Raw genomic sequence first — 25,908 nt, forward strand, 5'->3', positions numbered from 1 at the left:
CCTGATACCTTCCCCAATACCTCACCACCCTCACTGACTTCTGGACTACAACTCCCTTTCCCACTCCCCTGACAAATTAGTTTAAACCCCCCTGAAGAGCCGTAACAAATTTCCCTCCGAGGATATTGGTGCCCCTCTGGTTCAGGTGCACCCCGTCCTGTTTGTACAGGTCCCACCTTCCCCAGAACGTGTTCCAATTATCCACGTATCTGAAACCCTCCCTCCTACACCATCCCTGCAACCACATATTTAACTGCACTCTCTCCCTGTTCCTCAACTCGCTATCACGTGGTACTGGCAACGTACCAGAGATGACCACATGTTTCGTCTTGGCTCTCAGCTTCCAGCCCAGCTCCAGAAATTCCTGCTTTAAATCCCCGTCCCTTCTCTTACCTATGTCATTGGTACCAATGTGCACCACGACTTGTGACTGTTTCCCCTCCCCCTTCAGAATCTGGAAAACACGGTCTGAGACATCACGGACCTTGGCATCCGGTAGGCAACATACCATCCGTGAGTCTCTTTTGCTGCCACAGAACCTCCTATCTATCCCTCTAACTAACGAGTCCCCAATAACTATCGCCCTCCCGCTCTCCCCCTTTCCCTCCCGAGCCACAGAGACGGACACAGTGCTGGAGATCCTCTCACTGCGGCTCCCCACTGGTATGTCATCCCCCTCAACCGTATCCAAAGCGGAATACTTGTTGCTAAGGGGAACGACCACCGGGGATCCCTGCACGGACTGCTTCCTCCCAGCCCCTCTCACCGTCACCCATCTGTTTTCAATCCTCGGTGTAACTGTATTCCTAAAGCTTGTGTCTATGGCCATCTCTGCGTCCCTGATGATCCTAAGTTCATCCAACTCCAGCTCCAGTTCCCTAACACGGTTTTGGAGGAGCTGCAGATGGGTGCACTTCCCACAGGTGTAATCAGTAGGGACACTGTCGTCGTCCCTCACCTCAAACATAGTGCAAGAGGAACATTGCACTGCCTGCACACCCATCCCCTCGAGATACCTTGCCAGTACCAGGTAGAAAGTGCAAAAATGAATTCAACTCACCCCTGCTCGCCCTTTCTGCCTAAGCCCTGTGAGCCAAAGTCTTATAGCTCACACTCTGCTTCCCACACACTCAAGCCCTGTGAGCCAAAGTCTTATAGCTCACACTCTGCTTCCCACACACTCAAGCCCTGTGAGCCAAAGTCTTATAGCTCACACTCTGCTTCCCACACACTCCACTGCCCGCTCCCGACGCTGCCCGCTGTATACTGCAGCCTACCTTTTATACTTCACGCGCTTAAAAAACCCTTCCCAGACTCCTTTGCTGCCCACTTCTAGTTTTCACTTTAAACTTGAAAAACTGCTGTTAAAGTAAAGGCCAAAAAAATACACACACTAGCTGACTAATTAAATAAATAAACAATTCAATTAATCCAATTAATCTCTTACCAGCACTGCTGCTTTCAAACACCCCTCTCAGCTTGCTCCAGTGGATCAATGATGCCCTGTGTATCTCTGCTTCACACTCCGAGATTTCAGGGACCAGTTTTAATCATTGCTCTCATTTGCCAAAGGAATGAGTGGCGAGACTGCAGCTAGAGTTGCTTCTATTCACACAATATAAAGAGCATGGACTGAAAGAGTTGGTGGTGGTGTGGTGGACTATCCCCATCTCCTTCTGGTGTCCTGCAGAAAATAAAGCAACTCTGCTACTGGCAGGTTTCCTTCTCTGTTACTGGCAGCACGATTACTGTATTCCTGGGGAAGGGGGTGTGTGAGTGGGGGGGATGCGGTGGGTAGAGACAGAGTGAGCTGGTCAATGTCTGGGATGGAATCCTGAGTTTTCACAGCCCTCTCTCACATGATTGGGAGTTTGACTGAGAAATCATTTCCTCTGTTGGTGAATCAGGAGAGCAGTCACATGGGGCTGGGGGGGAGGGGGATGCTGTGTGTCCCCCACGGGGCTGTGTCTTGGGGAGGTGGAGGGGGGGTGGCGGCTGTGTGTCCCCTGCAGGGCTGTGTCCTGGGGGAGGGGAGGGTTGCTGCGAGTCCCCCGTGGGGCTCTGTGTAAGGGAACATTTTCTCATCCAGGCTGCCTCAATTTGCTTCCATTTCTGCTTATCTTTCCCAAGCATTCATTCACCATAAATTCTGAGCATTCCCTCTCTACTCCTTGCCACTCCTCCAGGAAGATGCCAAGCTGACACCTGGCTCCTTTTGGCTGGGATTTGTGGGTGAGGAGAGAGGATATCCATTGGGCTCCCTCTGTACTTGATAAGATATGTGCTTGTGGAAAAATCCAATGGATGGCGTGTGGTGGTCAGTCAGCGTTGATGAGTAAGGGAGCTAACTTGAGGCAAGAGGGAAGCAGACTCATCATTTTCATCAGGTTGAAGTTCAACTCTTGAATCAAGATGATATCCAAACACAGTGCTCAGGTTAATGAAAACCCCAAATTTGGGAGAAATGATCCTGATTTTTCAAGTTAAACAATAACTTCCCATTGTCATTAATGGAAGCAGGGAGGTGAGGAGAGAACAAGATATATCCCAGTGTGGAGATTCATATTTGTTTCGTGTTGAAAGCAAGATGTTCTAGGTTAGGAGACGTTCTTGCCTTGTGTTCCCCCAGGAAAGAATGGGATTTGGGACATTCTCTTAGATCAAAGCACACGTGATTTATTCTAAGAAATATCTGGTTCTTTTTAGGACATGGAAGTGAGTCCTTTGGAGCTGAAGAACATTCTCAACAAAATTGTGAGCAGACGTAAGTAATGGTTTTATTTTTCATGGCCTTGACACCACATCTCAGCACGGTGTGCTAATATCAACGAGGTATCAGTGTGACTCGGGTGGTGTCCATTTTGAGACTAAGGCAGATATTTGTGGGTTTAAGCACTATTCCAGAACTCTGACCTAATACCATATACTCATTATTCTTTAATACCCTAGGGCTAATGTAAATCTACCCCTCTTGGTTTTAAGATTGATTAATTGATCGAGCATCAATTGTCCTTTGTGGAAGACTGTTCCAAATGTCTACAGCCCTTTTTGAAGAATTGCTTTCTAATTTCATTCCTAAAAGCTCTGCTTTTTATTTTTATCGGTGTTCGGGTGCTGGACCAGAACCCCAAGTTATATCAGGAAGCCAGGCTAGACCCCAACAATGTTTCTATTTTGGCATAAATGTAAAGAAAGGATACTTCACTCCAGGAATGATTCCATTGACAAATTAGGGACCTTTGTGTAGTAAAACAAACTTTATTTAATAACACAGTTTAAATATTAGGGTGGCACAGTGGTTAGAACCGCCCTCACAGCACGAGGGGACCTGGGTTCAATTCTGGCCTTGGGTGACTGTGAAGTTTGTATGTTCTCTCTGTGTCAGCGTGGGTTTCCTCCGAGTGCTCCAGTTTCCTCCCATAGTCCAAAGATGTGCAGGTTAGGTGGATTGGCCATGCTAAATTGCCCCTTCGTGTCTCAAGATGTGTAGGTTAGGGGATTAGCAGGGCGATGGGGCTTGGGTGGGATGCTCTGTCAGAAGGTTGCTACAGCTTCAATGGGCTCAATGGCCTCTTTCTGCAGTGTAGGGATTCTATGATAACTTTAACAAATGAATCAGCTTAACTATTAACAGTTGAACAATATTTAAAATTGAAAAGAAGAAACCTTACTTTTTACCTTATGGCTATTTCAGTTCTAAATAAGCAACGTTCCTCTTAGAGACTTAAATGCCACTTTAAATACAATTAGCAACCATATTTATACATGCTATAAATTGTGTTAACAGTCTTGAAACTTTGAGAGAGAAAATGGGTTTCAGAACAGCTTACCGACCTCTCTTCCGCAGACCCCCAGCTAGAACTGCAACTCTAAAACATTAAGCACCTTTCTCTGCTACAGACCCAGTTTATCCCATGACCCTGTCAATCAACTTTAATCAGAAATCCCAGGAGAACTACTTGTATAAATATAAGTCCATTAGCTTTATCTAAATAACGAATTCCCAGCTGAAAATGCGTTATTAACTTGCTTTCACACCCTTGAGCTAAATGTTTTCTAGACACATTGGCTGCCGGCAGCATAAATCTGAAATTTTAAACATTCCCCTTAAGCAATATATATATATATATTATATATAATATATATATATATATATTTATATTAATTGCACTCATTTAATCACAATAAGGTAGCTGCCTCCTAGTCCTAGACTCTCCAACAAGCAGAAATAATTTCTCTCAATCTGTTCTCCTTAAGATCTTCAACTTTGATCCAATTCCCCATTTAACCATGTTCAATTCAAAAGTAGTTTCATAGAAATCATAGAAACCCTACAGTGCAGAAAGAGGCCATCTGGCCCATCGAGTCTGCACCGACGACAATGCCACCCAGGCCCTACCCCCATATCCCTACATATTTACCCACTAATCCCTCTAACCTATGCATCTTAGGACACTAAGGGGCAATTTTAGCACGGCCAATCAACCTAACCCGCACATCTTTCGACTATGGGAGGAAACCGGAGCATCCGGAGGAAACCCACGCAGACACGAGGAGAATGTGCAAACTCCACACAGACAGTGACCCGAGCTGGGAATCGAACCCAGGTCCCTGGAGCTGTGAAGCAGCAGTGCTAACCACTGTGCTACCGTGCCACCCGTTTGTTCAGTCTCTCTTCGCAGCTTAACCCTTCGAGTCCATTCTATGAAATTTGTGCTTTTTTTGGGAGGTGTAGTTTTTCAGATCAGATGTCAGGGCGGAGAGATGGCAGATGGAGTTTAATCCGGACGAATGTGAGGTAATGCATTTTGAAAGATCTAATACAGATAGGAAATATTCAGTAAATGGCAGAACCCTTAAGAGTATTGATAGGCAAAGGAATCTGGGTGTACAGGTACACAAGTCACTGAAAGTGGCAACACGGGTGGAGAAGGTAGTCAAGAAGGCATACGGCATGCTTGCCTTCATCAGCTGGGGCATTGAGTTTAAAAATTGGCAAGTCATGTTGCAGCTTTATAGAACCTTTAGTGAGGCTGCACTTGGAATATAGTGTTCAATTCTGGTCGCCACACTACCAGAAAGATGTGGAAGCTTTGGAGAAGGTACAGAAAAGATTTACCAGGATGTTGCCTGGTATGGAGGGCATTAGCTATGAGGAGAGGTTGGAGAAACTTGGTTTGTTCTCACTGGAACGACGGAGGTTGAGGGGCAACCTGATAGAAGTCTACAAGATTATGAGAGGTATGGACAGAGTGGATAGTCAGAAGCTTTTTCCCAGGGTGGAAGAGTCAGTTTACTAGGGAGCATAGGTTTAAAGTGCAAGGGACAAGGTTTAAAGGAGATGTACGAGGTAGATTTTTTACACAGGGTGGTGGGTGCCTGGAACGAACTCGCCGGGGGAGGTAGTGGAAGCAGATACGGTAGTGGCTTTTAAGGGGCGTCTTGACAAGTACATGAATAGGATGGGAATAGAGGGATACGGTCCCCGGAAGGGTAGGGAGTTTTAGTTAAGTCGGGCAGTATGGTTGGTGCAGCTTGGAGGGCCGAAGGGCCTGTTCCTGTGCTGTAATTTTCTTTGTTCTTTGTCAAATGCTTGCTATTTCAAAGGCTGTTAAGCAACAATTATATTGGATCTGCAATCTCATTTTAACTATTAAAACCATGCCACAAGATTCCACATTTTAAAAAATTAAAACAAACTTTATTTAAAATGGTTAAATTAAACAAGCAGTATGTGATTCATAAATATTATGCAGTCAGATATACTCCCCAAGAATGCTGTTATAAGACACATCACTCCTAAATGTATTTACTTCGGTAAGGACTACTCATAAGTACACTACTGTCCTTTGGAGCACCCTCCTCACCACTCCTACACTGTTGCTGGGTCAAAAAACCTGAAACTCGCTCCCTAACGGCACTGTGAGTGTACCTACACCACATGGACTGCAGCGGTTAAAGAAGGCAGCTCACCAACACCTTTTGTGGGCAATTAGGGATGGGCATTGAAGCTAATTCAGCTGATTACTTTCCTTGCAATTAGACACTGTGAGGACCACTGTAGATTCTCCCACTAGTTTCAAACTAGGTAATTTTCTGCTGTTCCTCAAGATTCAAATTGAGATTAAGCCTCACTTGCCTTCAACATGGTCAGTGATAAAGTTAGTGTTTTACTTTGCTTACAATGCAAGTCTGTCTAACTGCCATTCACTTTGACTATCCTCTCTGTGAGCTGCAAGCTGCAAACTATACAGACCTGTTCCAGGCTGCAAGTAAAACTCTCTCCAGATCAAGCCCAAGATGGGGCGCAATGCCTTTTCTTGTCAGCTTGGATCTTGTATGTTTCACTTGTGGGGACCATGAATTGGATTCAATTTGAATTTTGAATTTGAATTTTGGAACAAGCAAGGAGATGGATTCAGGTCTGCCCGGTCCATTCTACGCATTGGCCTTGTAACTTTAAGAAAGGAATAAAATTAAAAACTCTCTCAGCAGATACCCCGATATATTAAAAGCAGTGAGCCTTCCTAAACTCCACTCCATTCCAAATAACGCGGCCTGCTCTGGAATGGCCTTGAACTGACCTTGGATCAATTATCACTCATTTACAAGTTATATACTATAAGTTGTATTCTAAAACTCACGACCATGAACTGTAATGATAAGAACAGAAAATAAAAGCAAGACTAGATGAATAGACCCTACGGCCTGCCGAGCCTGCTCCGCTATTCAATACAAATATGGCTGATCTTAGGCTTCATTTTCCCACCCTCTCCCCGTATCCCTTAATTCCCAGAGAAACCAAAAGTCTGTCTATCCCAACCTTAAATATATTCAATAACAGAGCATCCACACCCCTCTGGAAAAATTCACAACCATTTGAGCGAAGACCCTTCCCCTCATCTTAGTGCTAAGTAATTGGCGCCTTATCCTCTGACTGTGTTCCCATGTTCTTGATTCTCAGCCAGTAGAAACAAATTCTGTGGGTGGAATTTTCCCATCCCGCCTGCCAAGGGAATCGTAGTGGGTCAGACATGGTCCAAAGGTCCAAAAGAGAAAATGCTGAAAAATCTCAGCAGGTCTGGCAGCATCTGTAAGGAGAGAAAAGAGCTGATGTTTTGAGTCCAGATGACCCTTCGTCAAAGCTAAAAGGCATAGAAAATGGGAGATATTTATACTGCAGGGGGAGGGAATGAAAGATGAGTCATAGCCATGAAAACAAGGGGAAAGGCTGCTAATGGCAGTCCATAGAGAGAATAAAGGGTGTGAATGGCCAAACAGCAGAGAAGCTGAAATCAGAGAGTAAGCAGTGACAGATGAAGATGTTGCGGGGGGGGGGGGGGGGGGGGGGAGAGAAAATTGAGAAGGGGAAGCAAAGGGGGAGAAAAGGCAAGGAAAGAGGGGATAAAATAGGGGGAAAGAGTGGGAGGGGAAAGGAAAATAAAGGCAAACAATAAAGGAATAAAAGGTAGAGAAGTTTTGAGGTAGGATAGAGCTAATCATCTGAAGTTGTTGAATTTGATGTTGAGACCGGATGGTTGTAATGCATCTAGCCGGAAGATGAGATGCTGTTCCTCCAGTTTGTGTTGAGCTTCACTGGAACGTTGCAGCAAGCCAAGGACAGACATGTGGGCATGGGAGCAGGATCGTGTGTCAAAATGGCAAGCAACCGGAAGGTCAGGGTCCGGATTGCGCACAGACCGAAGGTGCTCAGCAAAGCGATCACCCAGTCTACGCTTGGTCTCTCCGATATAGAGGAGACCACATTGGGAGCAGCGAATGCAATAGACCAAATTGAAAGGTGCAACTGAAACACTGCTTAACCTGGAATGGGTGTTTTGGACCTTGGATGGTGAGCATGGAAGAGGTAAAGGGGCAGGTGTTACACCTGCGATTGTTGACCTCGGGCGAGATTTTCTGGCCTTGGGGTGTGTGTGGCCGGAAAATTCCATCCTCTGTGTCTATCTTGTCGAGCCTCTTCAGAATCTTTTAGATTTCAATGGGCATCAGCCCTCATTCTTCTAAAGTCTTAGCTTCTGAATGTGGAGACTGGAGTAACAGTGGTCACAAGTAACAACATGAACAACTTGTGTTTTATGGCACCTTTTAACATCATGAAATGTCTCGAGATGCTTCATAGGCACATCAGAAAGCTACATATAGCACTGAGCAACAGCAGGAAATGTTGGTGCAGAAGACCAAAAGCTTGGCTAATGATATAGATTTGAAAGGACCTCTTAAAGGAGGAAGGCGAGGGGTTTAGGGTGGAGTAGGAAGTGCCTGAAAAGAAGAGACACACTGTTGTGTTTTGTACTCGTCAGAATATCAAATTTCAAAGGGAACAGCATTTCATACAACATGAGAAGAATGCTGATTGGTTGGCAAGTTGATTCTGGTCGAGGCACCAGGGAACTATTATTTCCCCCACTTATTTGTTTAATACTAAAAAAGGCACAATGCCTGGTCATGTTCCTTTTGCCTGCAGAAGCTACAAGTGAGGCACATTGTGAGCCCAACTGATAACTTTAAATTGGTTGTCTAACAAACTTACTTAAAAAGGGCATTTGGTTGATTACACCGGAGCAACCCTTAATGGTTATGGTAGAAACTGATTCACAAAAATTAAAGTGATAGAGTGTTTAAAATTGAATAATCCAGGAATCCGAGGTGCCAATCTTTGATCTGGCCAAGTCTCTGATTCCATCCTTTTTTTTCAATGACCTAGATTCATAGTTTAAATTTTCATGTTTTCCCACAGATGCTGATCTGGAGACTGATGGTTTCAGCCTGGAGTCCTGCCGCAGTATGGTCGCTGTTATGGACGTATCCTCCTGCAAAAAAACAGAACTAATTTCTAGCTCCCAAACACTGGCTGAGGGTCTCATCTAGAATCGCAGAATCTCACAGTGTAGATGAGGTCCCTCAGCCCATTGAGTCTGCACTGTCATCCCAGTCTTTTCTCTCCTCTCTCCCCCCCCCCCCCCCCCCTGCCTGCCACCCCCACCACCCGAGGAGCTGAACACTGATGGATGATTCCATGCTCCATCGCTAGTCTGTTCTGGGTTTCTTTACTCTCATCAGAGGGTAGGGGCTGTGATGGAGGGAATGGTCCAAAGTCTTCCTTGACAGAGAATAAAAGTTGATTTGGGTAAGTGTAGTTTAACTCTGATAAACCCAAGTCTCAAGTAACTAAACCAACAAATCTCCTCCTTGACCTTCCTGCAGCTTTTAATATGATTGTTGCCAATCTCCACTATAAACCCTTCACCAGTGTCCAACTGTGTGGAACTGCACCCACCCATTCTTCTCTGTCTAATTGTAGAGGTGCTATTGGACCAAATCCCATTCACCCATCACCCCTCCCTGTGCTCACTGGCCTACACTTTCCAATCTCAGCCATTACCTCTGGGGTCCCCTCCTATTTCACATCGACGTGCTGCCCCATGGCAACATTATCCAAAGCCACCGTTGGCATTTATGTGTGCTGCGTCACCCAGCTCTCTGTTGCCAACACTTCACGTTGCCAAGTTGTCAGACTACTTAACCAGTGCTGGATGAGCAGAAATCTCCTCCAATTAAATATCAGATAGTCTGAAGCCATTGTTTAACTTTCCTGTTCCAAACTCTATGCCCTACCTACCAAATCCATCCCTATCCCTGGGAACAGTGCAGGACCAATCGATCTAGAAACATAAAAACAGAAAATTGGAACAGAAGGAGGCCATTTGTTCCTTTTGAATTTGTTCCACCATTCATTATGATCATGCCTGATCCTCCAACTCAATACCTGATCCCGCTCCTCCCCCACCCCCCATATCCTTTGATCCCCATTACCGCAAGAGCTATGTCTAACTGCTTCTTGAAAATATACAATGTTTTGGCCTCAATTAATTGCTGTGGTAGTGATTTCCACAGGCTGACCACTCTCTGGGCAAAGAAATGTCTCCTCATCTCAGTCCAAAATGGTCTACACGGTATCATCCGACTGTGACCCCTGGTTCTGGACTCCCCCACCATCGGTGAATGTCTGTTTGCTATCGTGGTGTCATGTCTGATCCTGAGATGATCTACTGCCCACATATCTAAGCTATCACTTCGACTGCCTATTTCAATCTCGAACACCATCCAATTCCCCCTGTGCTCCAGCTAATGTTTGAACCTCTAAACTTTAGCTCATCCAAAATTGTCAATAGTGAACATGCTTCCAAAAGTGCTTTGAGATGTCCTGGTGGTTGTGAAAAGTGCAATATAAATGCAAGTCTTTCTTTTATGAGACCTGTTTGAACTTTTTGTGTGTACAATTGAGTTTGTTACACTGTCTTAACCAAATAGTTTAGGCCGACAGCACTGGGAGGCTGGGCTTTGAAGAATTCAAGTACCTTTGGAACAAAATCAAGATGTGGCAGGTATGTATATGTTGGAGTATAATGTGTAGTATAGAGATATAGGCCTGTGTCTGTATAGAGCTCAGTATATGCTGAGTGATTGCTACCCCAAGGCTCACTGTGCCCTGGTTATACTGTGATAGTGGCCATGGTGTCACTGAGCCACATGGATCAGAACATTCCATGTTCAATAGGTAATCAAATCAATACCTTGCTTTTAAATATAATTTAGGCTCGGACTTGATTAATTTTGCACAATGGTATATGCATAAAATGAAGGCTGATATATCAGCAAAGCTGGCCCCGATCAGTAGGAGATATCTTTGTCCTGAGTACAATATCAAGCTGGTTTTTTTTCTGGTTAGTTAGTTCAGCGATGGCTGCCTGTATGTTAGTTAACTCTGTGCAACACACAATCTACCTTGTGTGGAAGACTTGCTGCGGTTTGCTGTCTGGGTCTAGCAGTTCTCCCTTAATACCCTTTCTTATCACTTCTATCTTAACAGCTTTACTGCAAACCCCTCATTTTTCATTGTTTCTAAGAAGCTTGCTAAACTTGCCTGGTCAGATAGTGGCACCTTTGACTAACGATGCACTGGTATCCCTGCAATCAGTGCCAGAAAGCTTGTACTCTTTTACCCAGCATCTTCTCTCTCTCTGATAACTATTTGACTATTCAACATGCAGGTCCACAGCTCCCTATCACGTATCAATCCCCCACCAAGTTACTTGTATCATAGAAACCCGACAGTGCAGAAAGAGGCCATTTGGCCCATCGAGTCTGCACCGACCACAATCCCACCCAGGCCCTACCCCCATATCCCTACATATTTACCCGCTAACCCCTCTAACCTATGCATCTCAGGACACTAAGGGGCAATTTTAGCATGGCCAATCAACCTAACCCGCACATCTTTGGACTGTGGGAGGAAACCGGAGCACCCGGAGGAAACCCACGCAGACACGAGGAGAATGTGCAAACTCCCCACAGACTTGATCTTTGTACTTGATCAGACTTGTACTTGATCTTTGTCTGCGTGGGCTTCTTAAGTGCTATCTCGATAAATGTCCTAGTCATCATAGAATGGTTACAACAGAGAAGAATGCAATTTGGCCCATCATCTCTACCAACTCTGCAAAAGCAACTTGTCTCTTGCCCACTCCCCTAACTTTACTCATAGCACTAAAATTATTTTATTTTCAGATAACGATCCAATTCTCTCTTGAAGGCGTCGATTGAATGTGCCTCTATCACGCCCTCAGGCAGTGTATCCATTGGGGTTTAAAAAAGAAATAGATTTTCCTCTTGTCTCCAAGACTTCTTTTGCCAGTTGTCTTAAAACTATGTCCTCTTATCTTCGATCCTTTGATTAATAATGACAACAGATCCCTCCTGATTTGGAACTCTATCAAATCCTCCTGAACCTTCGAGCAAAAACTGAAGTTGCTCATCTCTGGAGCCATTCTTGCGAATCTTTCCTGCACACTCTTTAATGCCTTCGTATACTTCCAAATGTACAGTGTCCAGAATTAAACAGAATACTGTAGTTGAGGCTGAACCAGTGTATAAAGGTTCACTATAACCTCTTTGTACATCTATTCTCCACTCCTATTTATAAAGCCCAGGATCATTTGTACTTTATTAATTCTTAACCTGCCCTGCCTCCTTGAATAATTTATACACACCTATCCCCAGGTCCCTCAGCTCCTAGACCCCCTTTCAAATTGCACCCTTTTATTGCGTCTCCACATTCTTCCTCCCAAATGAGTCATTTCTCGCTTCTCTGTATTGAATTTCATGTGCCATATTTCACATGGGCTATTTCAAGTGTTGATGTTTAAAGGTGCACCATTTCTGATATGAAAAATTAACTGGTTATGAAAGTAGCAGTGAAATCTGAGACGGTCATTCTCCGCTCCACAATTCTGATCCATCTTAGCTGACCCGTATTTTCATTCCATTTGTTCCAAATCTCTGAAAAATCCTTTCCCAACAAAAATCTTGGTGTCGTTTTTGCCATTTTAGAGTACCCCCAGTGCCGGCACTTTTTGGGTGGAAACAGAATTCCAGATTTCCTCTGGCCTTTCTTGAAGAACTGTTTCCAGACATCATCCGTGGGTGGCCTACCTCTAACATTAACGTTATGTGGAGTCCCTCACATTTTTGGAATGTGGGAGTCGCTGGCTGGGTCAGCATTAGTTGTCCATCCCTAATGTCCTTGAACTGAGTGTCTTGCTAGACATTTCAGAGGGTATTTAAGAGTCAGCCACATTACTGTGGCTCTGGAGTCATATGTAGGCCAGACCAGGTAAGGATGGCAGTTTTCCTTCCCTAAAAGATGTCAGTGAACCAGATAGGTTTTTACAACATGGTCACCATTATTGAGGCTATTAGTTCTATATTTTATTAGTTTAATTTAAATTCCACCATTTGCCCTGATGGGATTTGAACACGTGTCCTTGGATCATTAGCCTGGGCCTCTGGATAGCTTTAACCAGTGATATTACCACTGCTCTGCCATCCCCAACAGACTCTGCTGGCTCTTAACAATCCTACACTTACTGGTCTCCTCGGAGAAGTGAGGTCTCTTGCTGCATAATTCCTGATGAAAGGTTTCAGTTTCCATACTGATCTCCGACATTCACCTGAAGTCTTGCTCAAGCACTGAGTTTCGCTTCCATCCTGGAAAAGTATTTGCATTGCTAACACTGACCAACATTTCTGGGCTGCATTTCTATTAATGACTGTCCAGTTACCCCCACCCCCCGGTGGGAAATGTATATCCCAAATCATGCAACACTTTCTGCCTCAGTTAATGCACATGCTTAAAGAGTAGACATTTGAGTTGCAGGTTTAGGGTGAATAATGTTATTGTTTTTACACTGAATTTGTGCTCTGGACCATCTACTCTGGCCACGTGTGTGGAGTTTGAACTCGCTGTATAATTCATCTCTGCAGGCTGTCTACAAGAAATATGATGCTGACCGATCGGGAACAATTAACAGCCAGGAACTGCCTGGGGCATTCGAAGCTGCAGGTGAGATAGAACAGGACCGACGGACTGGCCAGCAGCTCCACAACAGGGCAGTGGGGAGAAAGAGGTGCCACGGGCACATTAGACAGCATTTTCCAACTCTTCCTATGTCACATGATTGACTCCTCTACCATTATCCAGCTAGTTTATTACCTCTGTGCACCCTTATCCTTACAGTTCCCTCAAATGGAACCTTGTTAAGTGATCTCTAAATTGAGGCATTATCAAATGGACAGTCCACATTTACTGATTGAAAAAAAACTCAGCAATATTTGAGACTTTGAAAGCATTCTGAATGCCTCCACTCCTTTGCCCTTAAGATAAACATTGGTATTTATAACAACACAGTTGATAAATGAATGGATTCTATTAAAAACCTCCCCAATGAACATTGCTGGTTGTTTTAGTACCAAACTCGACAAGACTTCTTCAACAACACCTCCAAAATCAGTAATCTCTATCGAGAGCGCAATATGCTCATCGTTCTGACTAGGGAACACTATCACAATTCTTTCTCGTGGGGTCAGAATCTTGGCACTCGTCTTCTGTAACAGCACGTTGACATACTTTCATCAGCATCTTCTCAAGGGAGCGAATGGATGAGTAATAAATGCCCATCTCTCTATTGAATCCCACATCCTGAGAATGAAATGTTAACAAAGAGCTGCCCCACCAGGATGTTGGAGCTTGGGTTGTCGGGTAGTGAATGGTCTCAGTGCTGTAGTTTTTAGAGAAAAGGGTCGGGCAAACGTCTTGCTCTTGATGCTGTCCAATGACATGAATGTGCCCCGAGGAGCTGACTGCAGTCTTGTCAACTTCCAAATGAAGGACTTGTGCATGGATAAGGTTTGGGAGGGTAGTTGACATGGTGCAGTGCACCCTAGCAATAACAAAGAAAAAATACAACACAAACAGGCCCTTCGGCCCACAAGTTGCGCCGGTCATGTCCCTACCTACCTAGGCTTATATATAGGCTTACCTATAACCCTCAATCCTATTAAGTCCCATGTACTCATCCAGAAGTCTCTTAAAAGACCCGATCGAGTTTGCCTCCACCACCACTGACGGCAGCTGATTCCACTCGCCCACCACCCTCTGTGTGAAAAACTTACCCCTGACATCATCTCTGTACCTACTCCCCAGCACCTTAAACCTGTGTCCTCTTGTAGCAACCATTTCAGCCCTGGGAAAAAGCCTCCGAGAATCCACCCGATCTATACCTCTCAACATCTTGTACACCTCTATCAGGTCACCTTTCATCCTTCGTCTCTCCAAGGAGAAAAGACCGAGCTCCCTCAACCTATCCTCATAAGGCATGCTAACCAATCCAGGCAACATCCTTGTAAATCTCCTCTGCACCCTTTCAATCATTTCCACATCCCTCCTGTAATGAGGCGACCAGAACTGAGCACAGTACTCCAAGTGGGGTCTGACGAGGGTCTTATAAAGCTTCTTATAAATAACCTTCAGAAGAGAGCTGTAAAGGGTGGAGGTTAACCTGATATAAGCGTTCCTGTGTGGTATAGCAGTATCATTGTATATCGTGACTCCAAGTTGTAACTCTGAAGTGGGTGTACAGAGCGTTCCACTATGGTGACAGGCCAGGGTTTGACGGGGTTTAATCATCTTCTCTTGTCTCAGGATATCCTCTGAATGATGATCTTTACCGCTTGCTGTATCGCCGATATGCCAATGAATCTGGCAACATGGACTTTGACAACTACATTGCCTGCTTAGTCCGATTGGACGCAATGCTCAGTAAGTGGGATTCTGTTGTCATCCATTGAACATTTGGTAATCATACGGACACTGGGCAAATCTGACTGGAATAAATCTTGTGAAAACTGTCTTCAGATTTTGTAAGGCATCAATATTGGAGATATTTGTGCGTTGTTGCTGTGTTTGAAACTTGTATTTTGTTTTATTTCCAGTACAGTGTGTGTTAATCTCAGTGCAAAACAGATTGACATAGATAATTCCAAAACTGAGACATTAGGGAGGTCTGACCAGACTGGGGCTCTCTTCTCTGATAGGGTGGCCTGAAAGTCTTTTTATTCATTCAGGGGATGTGGGTGTCGCTGACCAGGTCAGCATTTATTGCCCATTCCTAATTGTCCCTTGAACTAAGTGTCTCGATTGGCCATTTCAGAGGGCAGTTAAGAGTCACCCACATTGCTGTGGATCTGGAGTCACATGTAAGCCAGACCGGGTAAGGATGGCAGATTTCCTTCCCTAAAGCACATTCGTGAACCAGATAGGTTTTTATAACAATCAACAATGGTTTCATGGTCATTATTAGACTTTAATTTCAGATTTTTATTGAATTCAAATTGCACCATCTGTCATGGTGAGATTTGAACCCAGAGCATTACCCTGGATCTCTGGATTACTAGTCCAGTGATAATACCACTAGGCCACTGCCTCTCCAAGTTATTCAGCAAGTTTCCATTTGTGCAGGTGCCCAAAACAAGAGGCAGTTAAATGTGAGTCCAATAGGGAATTCCATTGAGACATCTTTACCCCCAGAGAATGTGGAATTCAGTAGCACCAGTCAAGGTGAAAAGAACAAATGTATTTCAGGGGAAGCTAGATATATACACACACACATAAATGAGAAAGGAATTGATGGATATGTTGATGGGAAGAAAAACAAAACTGCTGGAAACATTCAGCAGAGAGTTAACAGCTGGCATCTTGGCAGTGAGGGTCTCGCCTGCTGGCTGGAGAGCCAGTGAGAGATCTGTGCTTGCTGCCTCTTTATTCGGAGGGCCCACTATTTCACTGGATCTTGAGCCAATCGGGCAGATCAGGGGACACCAGTGAGCCTTCCTTCAGAATCCAATCCCTCAGAGGTGGAAGTACCGCCCACCCATAGCAGCTCCAGCTGGCAAATCAGAAGCTGGCAGCTCCTGTGATTGACAGCTCCACAGAGGAGGCCGTCGCTTTTGTTGGAACAGTCTCCCCCATCACCCCCTCCCCTACCCTCCTGGAGTCCCAGGAGAAACTAAAGTGACGGGGGGGATAGGGGTCAAAGGCTGTTAGAAAGCCAGGGAAAGGGGATGGCTCTTGCTGGCTAGCTCTGTGTCTAATGCCCTCAATTGGACATAGTGCCTTTTGCGAGGGAACCCCCACCTTGGGTGGCAGGCGACCCATGTTCTCGTACCAGTTGTTGGGAGCCCTGCCTGGAGCTGGGTTAATGCCTGCAGTAGTGGGAAGAGGCTCTTATAGTGGTCATGAAGTGGCCACTTCAGTGTTTAGGTGGTGGGGCGAGAAGGTCCCACCCAGAGCTTTAATTCTGGAGGTACGTCAACATCCCACCCAATTAAACGCCCTTCCTGCCTCACCAGCTCAGCACCTGCAGGAGCAGAAAACTTTGCCCAACATTTCAGGTTGATGACCGTTCATCAGGACAGTCTAACATCTGATGAAAAGTCATCAACCTGGGATGTTAACTCTGTTTCTGTCTCTACAGATGCTGCATGACCTGCTGAGCAGCTCCAGCATTTTCTGTTCTTGTTTTAGGTTTCCAGAATCAGTATTTTGCTCTTGTGTTTGCGATACATTGATGTGTTAGATATGGAGGGGTGGAAGGAACCAAACTGAGCATAAACTAGTGGGGCTGAATAGCCAGTTTTCCTCCTGTAAACTATGACTAACAAGTCCTATGATAAATAAGATTCCTTTGCCTGGTTACTCGGAGCCCGAGTTCAGGGGCCTAGTGGAAATCGTAGGCTGAAGGTTGGACACAGTCCAACAGGAGGGAAAACTGTGTCAGATCCTGCCCAAATTTTTTTAGGAGCTGACTGAGATCCAAAGCATGTGATTTCCCAAAACGGGAATGTGTTGTGTGTGTCTGATAGCAGAGTCTTTGTTTTGCATCTGCTCTGGGTTTTATCCAACCTCCTGGATGTGGTTAAAAAGGCACATTTTTCTGCAGTGAGCTGTGTACTCTTAATTGCAACCTCAAGCTGACTTTGAAAAAGGTTTTTGTGCAAATTTGTTTGGAGAGGGAAAACAGAACTTCTAAAATCTGTAAACAGTAGCAGTCCAAGCTGTTGTGTTCAGTCACTTTGTTATAATTGTGTCATTAATCACAGAGCTCAGGAGGAGGCCATTTGGTCTGTACTGTCTGTGTCATCTCTTTGAAAGAGCTTTCTAATTAGTCCCAGTCCCTTTGCTCATTTCCTTTGCAAAATTTGTCATTTCCAAGTATTTATCCAATTCTCTTATGAAAACTATGATTGAATCTGCTTCCATTTCCAGCTATGCATAGTCATTAAAAAATTTTAGCTAAACTGCAAATCTTCATTTTTTTTAACCTCCCTCCCCTGTTCCTCTCCCCACGAGTCATCTAAAAGTTTTTTTAAGCACTGTAACTTTAGCTTTTTTATTGTGTCATGGGATGTGGGTGTCTCTGGCTGGGTCAGCATTTGTTGTGCATCCCTAATTGCCCTTGAACTGAGTGTCTCGATCGGCCATTTCAGAGGGCATTTAGGAGTCAACGACATTGCTGTGGCTCTGGAGTCACATGGAGGCCAGACTAGATAAGAACGGCAGATTTCCTTCCCTAAAGGACATTAGTGAACCAGATGGATTTTTAACAACATTCAATAGTTTCCTGAGGCTAGCTTTCAATTCCACCATCTGCTGTGGTGGGATTTGAACCCGTGTTTCCAGAGTATTAGCCTAGGCCTGTGGATTACTAGTCCAGTGACATTACGACTATACTACCACCCCCCTGATCCAAGGGTTAGAAGTCTCTGAACAGCACCAATTAGCCCCTTTATTTAAAGTGAAAATATAAACTTGAACTCATTCCAAGTTGTGCCCCTAATTCACACCAAAACTCCAGTTCACACATACCTCTGCCCTTACTGACTGATATCAACTCCCAGGCGATGCCTTGTTTTGTTTTAAAAAAAAATTAATTCCCCTGTTTTCAGATTCCTCTATGATCCTCACTCTTTCAAGTCTCTGTAACCTAGGACGGCCCAGCAAACCCAAGGTCTGTGTTCTTCTAATTCTGGCCTCTTGTGAAGCCCTGATTTCCTTTGCTCCATTATTGGGCTCTTGTCTTCAGCTGCCTGCACCCTGAGCTCTTGAATTCCCTCACTACCTCCTCTCCCACTGCCTTTTCCTCCTTCAAGCTCTTTAAAACCATTGCCTTGGTCACCTGTTCCAATATCCCCTTGTGTGCCTTGGTGTCAGATTTAGTTTGATCGCTCCTGAAGGGTGCCTTGAGACGTCTCTTACTGCTTTAGCGACGCTGCCTAAATGTGTCATTGTTGGACAGAGCTGGTTGGGCTTCACTTTCTTCTTCTGTTTCACTTGCAGGATCATTCAAAACTCTGGATAAGGACAACAATGGCTCCATCAAAGTTAACATAGTAGAGGTAAGGTCGCCCGTTAACTGTTTTTCCAACAGGGATTTCACACCTCGCACCGATTTCTTTGAGATCTTTTGCTTATTCCATCAATTAGTGGAAAAGAAATAGAGGAACTAATTTGCAGTGAAACGTAGAGCAAGAATGATAGGGCTGTCATAATGAGAGACTTTATTCTAAATGGATATTAGTATTATGAAAGAGAGAGTTGAGGTTTCTAGAGTGTGTTCAGGAGAGTTTTCTACAGCATGTGTTTCCAGTCCAATCAGAAAGGAGGTACAGCGGGATCAGGTTCTGAGGAATGAGTCATAGGGCCCGATTTTACCATTTTGATTCTAAGTGCTGAATCTGGGAGTGTTTCAGATTTGACTTTTAGACCTGTTTTCCAGCCCCCCCCCCAAACGCACTCTGCCTTAAAAAATATTAGCGATTCTGAATCGCACTGTCGAAGCCTGCGGGCGGGGCTTATCGCGCCCGAAACACTGCTGCTCCGATTGGAGCCTTCAACTGTGCATGCGCAGTAAAAAAATAGAAAATCGCTCCCCTGCCACATCGTTCCTGGGCCTGATCAATGCCTACCCCCGGCCCCTACAGACATTGCCCCACCCCACAACATACTGTCCCCCTTATCCCCGCCCCCCCACCCCCCCGCTACCCAGACCGATCACAGCCTCCTGCCCCCCTCCTCTCTTCCCCCCCCCCCCCCCCCAACTGATCGCACGCAGAGTGGCAGTGGACCCCCTTCTCCTCCACTGATCGCACGGAGAGTGGTAGCGGACCTTCCCCACCGCCCCCCCCCACCCCCACCACAGAGCCATCTGACCTGCCTCCCTCCCCTCGCCAGAAAGCGATCTGACCCGCCTCCCCCCTCCCCCCAAACCAGGGAGTCATCTGATCTGCCTACCCCCCCCCCCCCCCCAACTCCCCAACAGAGAGCGATCTGAGTCAGAGAGCCGCTGGAAGCTCTGAACTTACCTCCTCAGAAGCTGGAGCGCCCGAATCGGACCTTTGTGGACCATGTCTGTTTCGCGCCGAATCTGGACGGGTGAACGCAGTGGTGAAGGGGGAAATACTGGTAAGTTTGGGCGTCCAGCTCATTAAGTCAATTCGCCTCACGCCCGACTTTACTAAGTTTTACCAACTTGATGGTAAAATCAGGCCCAGAGAGTTTTCGAGCACAGAGGCCCTTTGGCCATTCATGTCTGTGCTGGCCATCAAGCACCTATCTGTTCTAATCCCTTGGTCCGTAGCTTTAAATGCTTTGCATGCTATGGTGTTTCAAGTGCTCATTAAATATTCCTGTCTCTACCACGCATTCAAGCAGTGAGTTGCCGATTCCCACCACCCTTTGGGTGAAACATTTTTCCTCAAAACCCCTCTAAATATTTAGATCTCTAAATCTATGCCCCTGGTTATTGCCAATTCTACCAAGGGGAAAGATTTCTTTTGATCTACCCTATCCATATCCGCCATAATTTTGAACGCTTCAGTCAGATCCCTCTCGGACTTCTCTGCTCTGAAAAGTACAACCCAGTCTAGCCAGCCTCTCTCCATGGCTGAGACACTCCAGCCCAGACAAATCCTCTGAACCTTTCCGGGATAGGTCAAATGTCAGAAGAGCAACATTTATGGGAGAGTGATCAAAAGATACTGAGGATAAGGAGCAATCTAGGGTGAAAATAATGAAATAGGGTGAGAACTAATCTGACTTGGGTAAATTGGAATCAAAGATTGATGGGGCCTAACTATGAAAGGTTCTGTGGGCTGTCTTTAATGAGGGGATCGTTTGGCTACATGAGGAAGTAAATCCAGAGCTCCTTGGATGAAAAGTGTCAATGCAAGATGAAGCGGAGAGACAGTGCAATTTAAAGATCTCGGATGGATCTTCCATTTGAATCAGGCTGAAACATAGGTGGCTCTGAGGGGAAGCTGAAACTACTGATGTTATACTGTGCTTGCTAGCACTTCCCTTGCATCTTTTCTTGAATAAGGGTGTCATACATGTTGCTACTCTGATCCTCTCCTATGTCTAGGGAAAGATGAAGGAAAACCCTTCTGCTATCTCCACCTCCACACAATCTGGGATATATCCAGGCCTGGTGATTTTCCTAATGATGTGGAAATGCCGGCGTTGGACTGGGGTAAACACAGTAAGGAGTCTAACACCAGGTTAAAGTCCAACAGGTTTATTTGGTAGCAAATGCCACTAGCTTTCGGTGCGCTGCTCCTTCGTCAGATGGAGATTCCACTCCATCTGACGAAGCTCCATCAGATTCCACTCCATCTGACGAAGGAGCAGCGCTCCGAAAGCTAGTGGCTTTTGCTGCCAAATAAACCTTTTGGACTTTAACCTGGTGTTGTTTGACTCCTTACTGGATTTTCCTAATCACAGCCTGCCTTTCCAGAACCACTTTTCAATTTGCACACTATCTATAGCCTCCACTTTCCCCACTCCCAGCAATATTTTATCCAATTCCTCCTCTTTCATGAACTGATACAAAGAACTCATCAGGTATTTTGGCATTGACCTATATCTCTAAGCACATATCACCCTCTTTGTCCACCCCATCACTTGCCGCTATTTACCTGCTAGAAGAGGATTTTTGGGTTCCACTTCATTTTGATGTCATTCTATTCTTGTATTGTCTCTTTACCAGTCGTCTTTTCCTCCTCACCTTCCCTCTCCACCTATTGTATTTTGACCTGGTTTTTACTTGAAGAATTCACCCAGCGTGCATCATACACTCTCTTGTTTCATCATCATTCCTCGTCATTTAAAGAGCCCTGGTTTTGGAATCCCTACAGTGCAGAGACCATTCAGCCCATCAAGTCTGCACCAACTCTCCGAAAGAGCATCCTACCCAGGCCCTCCCTTCTACCTTGTCCCCATAATCCCATGCACTTAGCATGGCCAATCCACCTAACCTACACATTTTTCGGACAGTGGGAGGAAACTGGAGCACCTGGAGGAAACCCACGCAGACACAGGGAGAATGTGCAAACTCGACACAGTCATCCAAGGCCGGAATTGAGCCTGGGCCCCCGTTGCTGAGAGGCAGCAGGGCCCCTGGCATTGTGTGGTAGCAGGACTGGGCACTATGTCACTGTACCACCCTTGTTGGAATGTACCTGGAACATGTCCTCTTCAACGATCAACCATTGTTCTGTTACGGTTTTCCTTGTCAGTTATAGTTCCATTTTACCCGAGCTAGATTCCTTCACATTACATTGTTTTCCTTGGAAAAGAGAAGGTTGAAATGAGATTTGTGAGAGATTTTCAAATGCGTGTGGGTTCTGGACAGAGCAGATGGGGAAAAGCTGATCTCATTGGCAGCAGGATCGAGGGGGCACAGAATTAAGGTGTCTGAGGAAATGAGGAAAATCTTTATCATGCAGCAGATCTGGAATATGCTGCCTGCGTGAACACAATCATGGCTTTCTGAAGAGAAAATATTTGCAGGGTTACTGAAGAAGATGGGGAGTGAGTCTCTGAGTTGGTTTTTCAGGGAATTGGCGCTGAACCACAGGCCAAATGGCCACCTTCAGAGCTGTGACCATTCGTAATTCTATTCGATGATTGATTCTTTGTGAAACTGATATGGGACCTTGGCTTGGCCCGATGCCACGTTGGCTGGCATGTTTAGCCCATGCAGTTGCCACATTTGCTGGCGTGCATAGACCATGGTGGATGCCACATTGGATGGCATGTTTAGCCCATGGCAGATGCCAAGTTGGCATGTTTGGCCATTTGAGTCAAAGAGAATGGTGCTCAATCAAGTGTAGTTTCTGTGGGTCGTCCTTTGACTGCAAATGTCTCTAATGAACTTGGACTGTCACCGGCACCATTTGTGTAGGTTCTGGATCTAAATTGAATTTGATTGGTCTGTTTACTGTCCTATCGGAGCTTTAAACTTTACTCCTCCTGCACTGTGGGCTGGGCTGCTAATCTTTGACTTTATCAAACTGCATAGCAGTAGGGGAGTGTGAACATTTCACGTCGCCAAACAAAAATTCTAGGTAACTCGGTTTGAAGGTTCAAACATGGTGATGAGGTTTGTCTGCCAGTCAGACACCTGAGCAAGGAAACTAGGACTTCCCTTAAGTGTAAAGAAAGGAAGTTTGTGTTGAACTGTGCGTAACATTAAGATTGTTCCTTCGGGAATGGGTGAAATAATTGCTCCGAGGCTGGTGTCTCTTCATTGAACTTAGACTTATTTACATTGTACGAGGAAATGCCTGTCTGAGTGCTACTGAGTATAAACCCGGAGTACCAGTAACCCTGACACTCTACATTATGTACACAGCCAGGACACACTGATTGGACAGCCATTACTGCCTCAGTCAGAGAACTCATATTCTAAGAGGTCCACGTCATGGGCCTCGGTAAGGTCATTACAATGGGAGTTTGTATTTGTTTTTAATTCACTTTTCTGAATGTGGGCAAGGCTGGGATTTACTTTTCCCCCCCAGTTTACCGTGAGTGGCTTGTTAAACACTTGAGAGGACAGATGAAAGGTTATTGGGGGTAGGCAGGAATATGAGGTTGCAATCAAATCAGCTATGATCTTATGGAATGTGGGAGCAGGCTGGAGGGACCGAGTGGCCTACCCTTGCTCCTAATTAATCTGTTCATATGAGTCAACCATCTGGGGGTGGACTGGAGTCACATCGGGGCATTGGGTTTCCTTTCCAAAAGGTCATGAGTGAACCAGTTGTGTTTCTAACAATCCAAAGGCTTCAGTCACTCTGGCCACCTTTCAAATTTTATTTCTTGGTTTTTAAGTTGAACTGAAAGTCTCAGGTCGCTGTGGTGGGATTGGAATTAGTGTTCTTTGTCACTTTTGTTTTGTTCTGGCCTCTGGGTTGCTAATCTGGTAATAGAACGCACACTGTCCGGTACATATATAACTTGTCTCCTACCATGAATAACGGAAAGTGGGCATTAAGGATGTTACAAATAGACGAATGGTGGCTAATGACTCTCTCCCATTCTGTGTTCTAGTGGCTGCAGCTCACTATGTATTCCTAAAGTACTTGTCTCGGAATCAGCCCTTCAAAGAGAACTGAAGATCTCATCGTTACTCATCTACCAGATAGCTGAAGAAACGATCCTTTGCTTGGCTGAGTTTGGGGCTGGGGGGGGGTGGAAAATATATTTTTCTGCATGTAGGCTTTTTATAGTTAGAAATATCTGCAATGTTTGCCTGTTGGAAAGGTGGTGGCTAATCTTGACCATTCTGAAGTTCCATGCTGCTTCCTTCCTGATAGTTGCGATTGCCAAAAGTAAAAGAATTGTTTGAGGGAGAGAGCTTTGAAAATGGGAGGTTAAGGAACAGGGAAATCTAGAAACGCAGGGCAGGTCAGCATTCCTGACCAAGACATTGTCCCTTCCCATTCCCTGCACAGATGCTGGTGGACCTATTTTTGCCTTCCTCATGGATTTCCTGTTTCCCATTTCCAGCAACTGCAGATTTCTCATTTTGTTTGAATTTGCTATCCTCAACATTTCCATGTGTATGCTGTGCCTAAAAGATAATGCCTTTTTAAAAGAAGCAACCTTTTTAACTAATGTAAAAGGTTGCTGTCAGATAAAAAGTTTAATTTTAAGGACCTACTCACATACTTGAGCAATTAATGCTCTCTTTGTGGGGAAGCCAATCTCGAAGCATTGCTGCGTATCTTGTTTAACCTGGAGGAGGATGTTGTGTGCCAAGCAACACCAATGAAGGAGAACAGCACAATTTCTTGAGACCAGTTCTCTCTGCCAGTAATTGGAGCTTTGGAAAGGTCAAGTTTATTTTTACGATGTTGTGCTCTGGGGGATTGTTAAGGTGCTTTAACCGCTGTCATGTATCGGAGTCTGATCTGTGGAATGCTGTCATCCGTTTGAATACTCTTGGACCTTGCTAGTTTATTTCTCCCATGTTTAAGCAAATTTATTTCTGATCCCATGGCACCAACGGCCAGTATCTCTCTGTGTGAGTTCTGACAGCCCTCTCGCATTGCACAAAGCGTGAGCCCTGGCAAAGATCGGCTGGAATTGCCAAAGGTGGTCGTGACAATGACCCCAGAATCAGGTTTCTGAAAAATTCATTTCCTTCACCTGTATATGGTTTTGAAGGATGTGCCATACACCGGGCTGACCTTGTATCTTCTAATTTACAGGGAGCTGATCGTAAGATATTATAGTGGTGAAGGAGAATATTCGGCCCATTGAGTCTGTACTAGTGTTTTGTAGAGCAATCCAGCTCACTCGGTCCGTTTCTTTTTCTTTATACAGCTGAGATCCAATTGCCCAATACCGTTGAGATGTCCATGACATGTCCATTTCTGTTTATATTAGAAGCATTTTCACTCCATCCCTCTTTAATTTGCATCGCATATTTGGCTAAGTTGACCCTTGCCACCATAGGGATGGATGATGTTTTTTTTCTTGCCTGAAGCTGTGTGGAATCATTGGAGAAATAGTCTTTAAGTTGCCTGGACTTGAAGCATCGCCAAACTGAGTGGTTGACTGGAATGTCAGGCACAGCCCATCAAAAACCAATCAAAGCTGCTGATTGTTGAGCTGGGAACATCAAGTCCCAGTTGCTGCATTGTCAAAATCATGCGAGGAAAGTTCTTTGATGCTCAGGTTTGGTTGGACATTGGGTGACCATTGTACCTGCCAATGTGCAACAGACGGCAGTGAGACTGGTGGGTTGAATAAATGGATTAAAATTGCTAATCTGCACTAGGTGCTGTTTTTCTCTCACTTTAATGGCCATACTCTGATTTTTAATAAAGAAAATCTATTAACCTTTTTTAAAAAGTGTATATTTTACCAACTGTACATGTATTAAACAAAACACCAAATTAAGATCACAGCTGGAGTTGTGTATGGTTTTGGTTCTGCCTAAGGATGGATGTATTTGGATGCTGTACAGCAAAGTTTCACTAGATTAATTCCTGGATGAAAGTTATTCCATGAGGAGATGTTGGGGACAATGAGCCTATAATTGTCAAATATTAGAAAAATGAGAGGTGATCTCACTGGGAAAAATATAAAACTCTCTTGAAAACTTGAGTGTTGATGTGAAAAAGATGCTTACCTGAGCTGTTTAT

General features: G+C 44.9%; 1 protein-coding gene across 1 annotated transcript in view; it reads left to right on the forward strand.

Moving 5' to 3' along the window:
* Positions 1 to 25,669, forward strand: part of capns1b (calpain, small subunit 1 b) — a 41,318-nt gene extending 15,649 nt beyond the window's left edge. The window contains exons 5-11 of the mRNA XM_078241631.1: positions 2,707 to 2,764; positions 8,759 to 8,823; positions 10,338 to 10,406; positions 13,345 to 13,423; positions 15,062 to 15,178; positions 18,755 to 18,813; positions 23,807 to 25,669. Of these exons, the coding sequence (XP_078097757.1) occupies positions 2,707 to 2,764; positions 8,759 to 8,823; positions 10,338 to 10,406; positions 13,345 to 13,423; positions 15,062 to 15,178; positions 18,755 to 18,813; positions 23,807 to 23,833 (474 nt within the window). The 3' untranslated portion in view covers positions 23,834 to 25,669. The remainder of the gene's footprint in view (positions 1 to 2,706; positions 2,765 to 8,758; positions 8,824 to 10,337; positions 10,407 to 13,344; positions 13,424 to 15,061; positions 15,179 to 18,754; positions 18,814 to 23,806) is intronic.
* The last annotated feature ends 239 nt before the right edge of the window (positions 25,670 to 25,908 follow it).

The sequence above is a fragment of the Mustelus asterias genome, chromosome 24, assembly GCF_964213995.1.
Source record: "Mustelus asterias chromosome 24, sMusAst1.hap1.1, whole genome shotgun sequence".
Classification (NCBI taxonomy): Eukaryota; Metazoa; Chordata; class Chondrichthyes; order Carcharhiniformes; family Triakidae; genus Mustelus; species Mustelus asterias.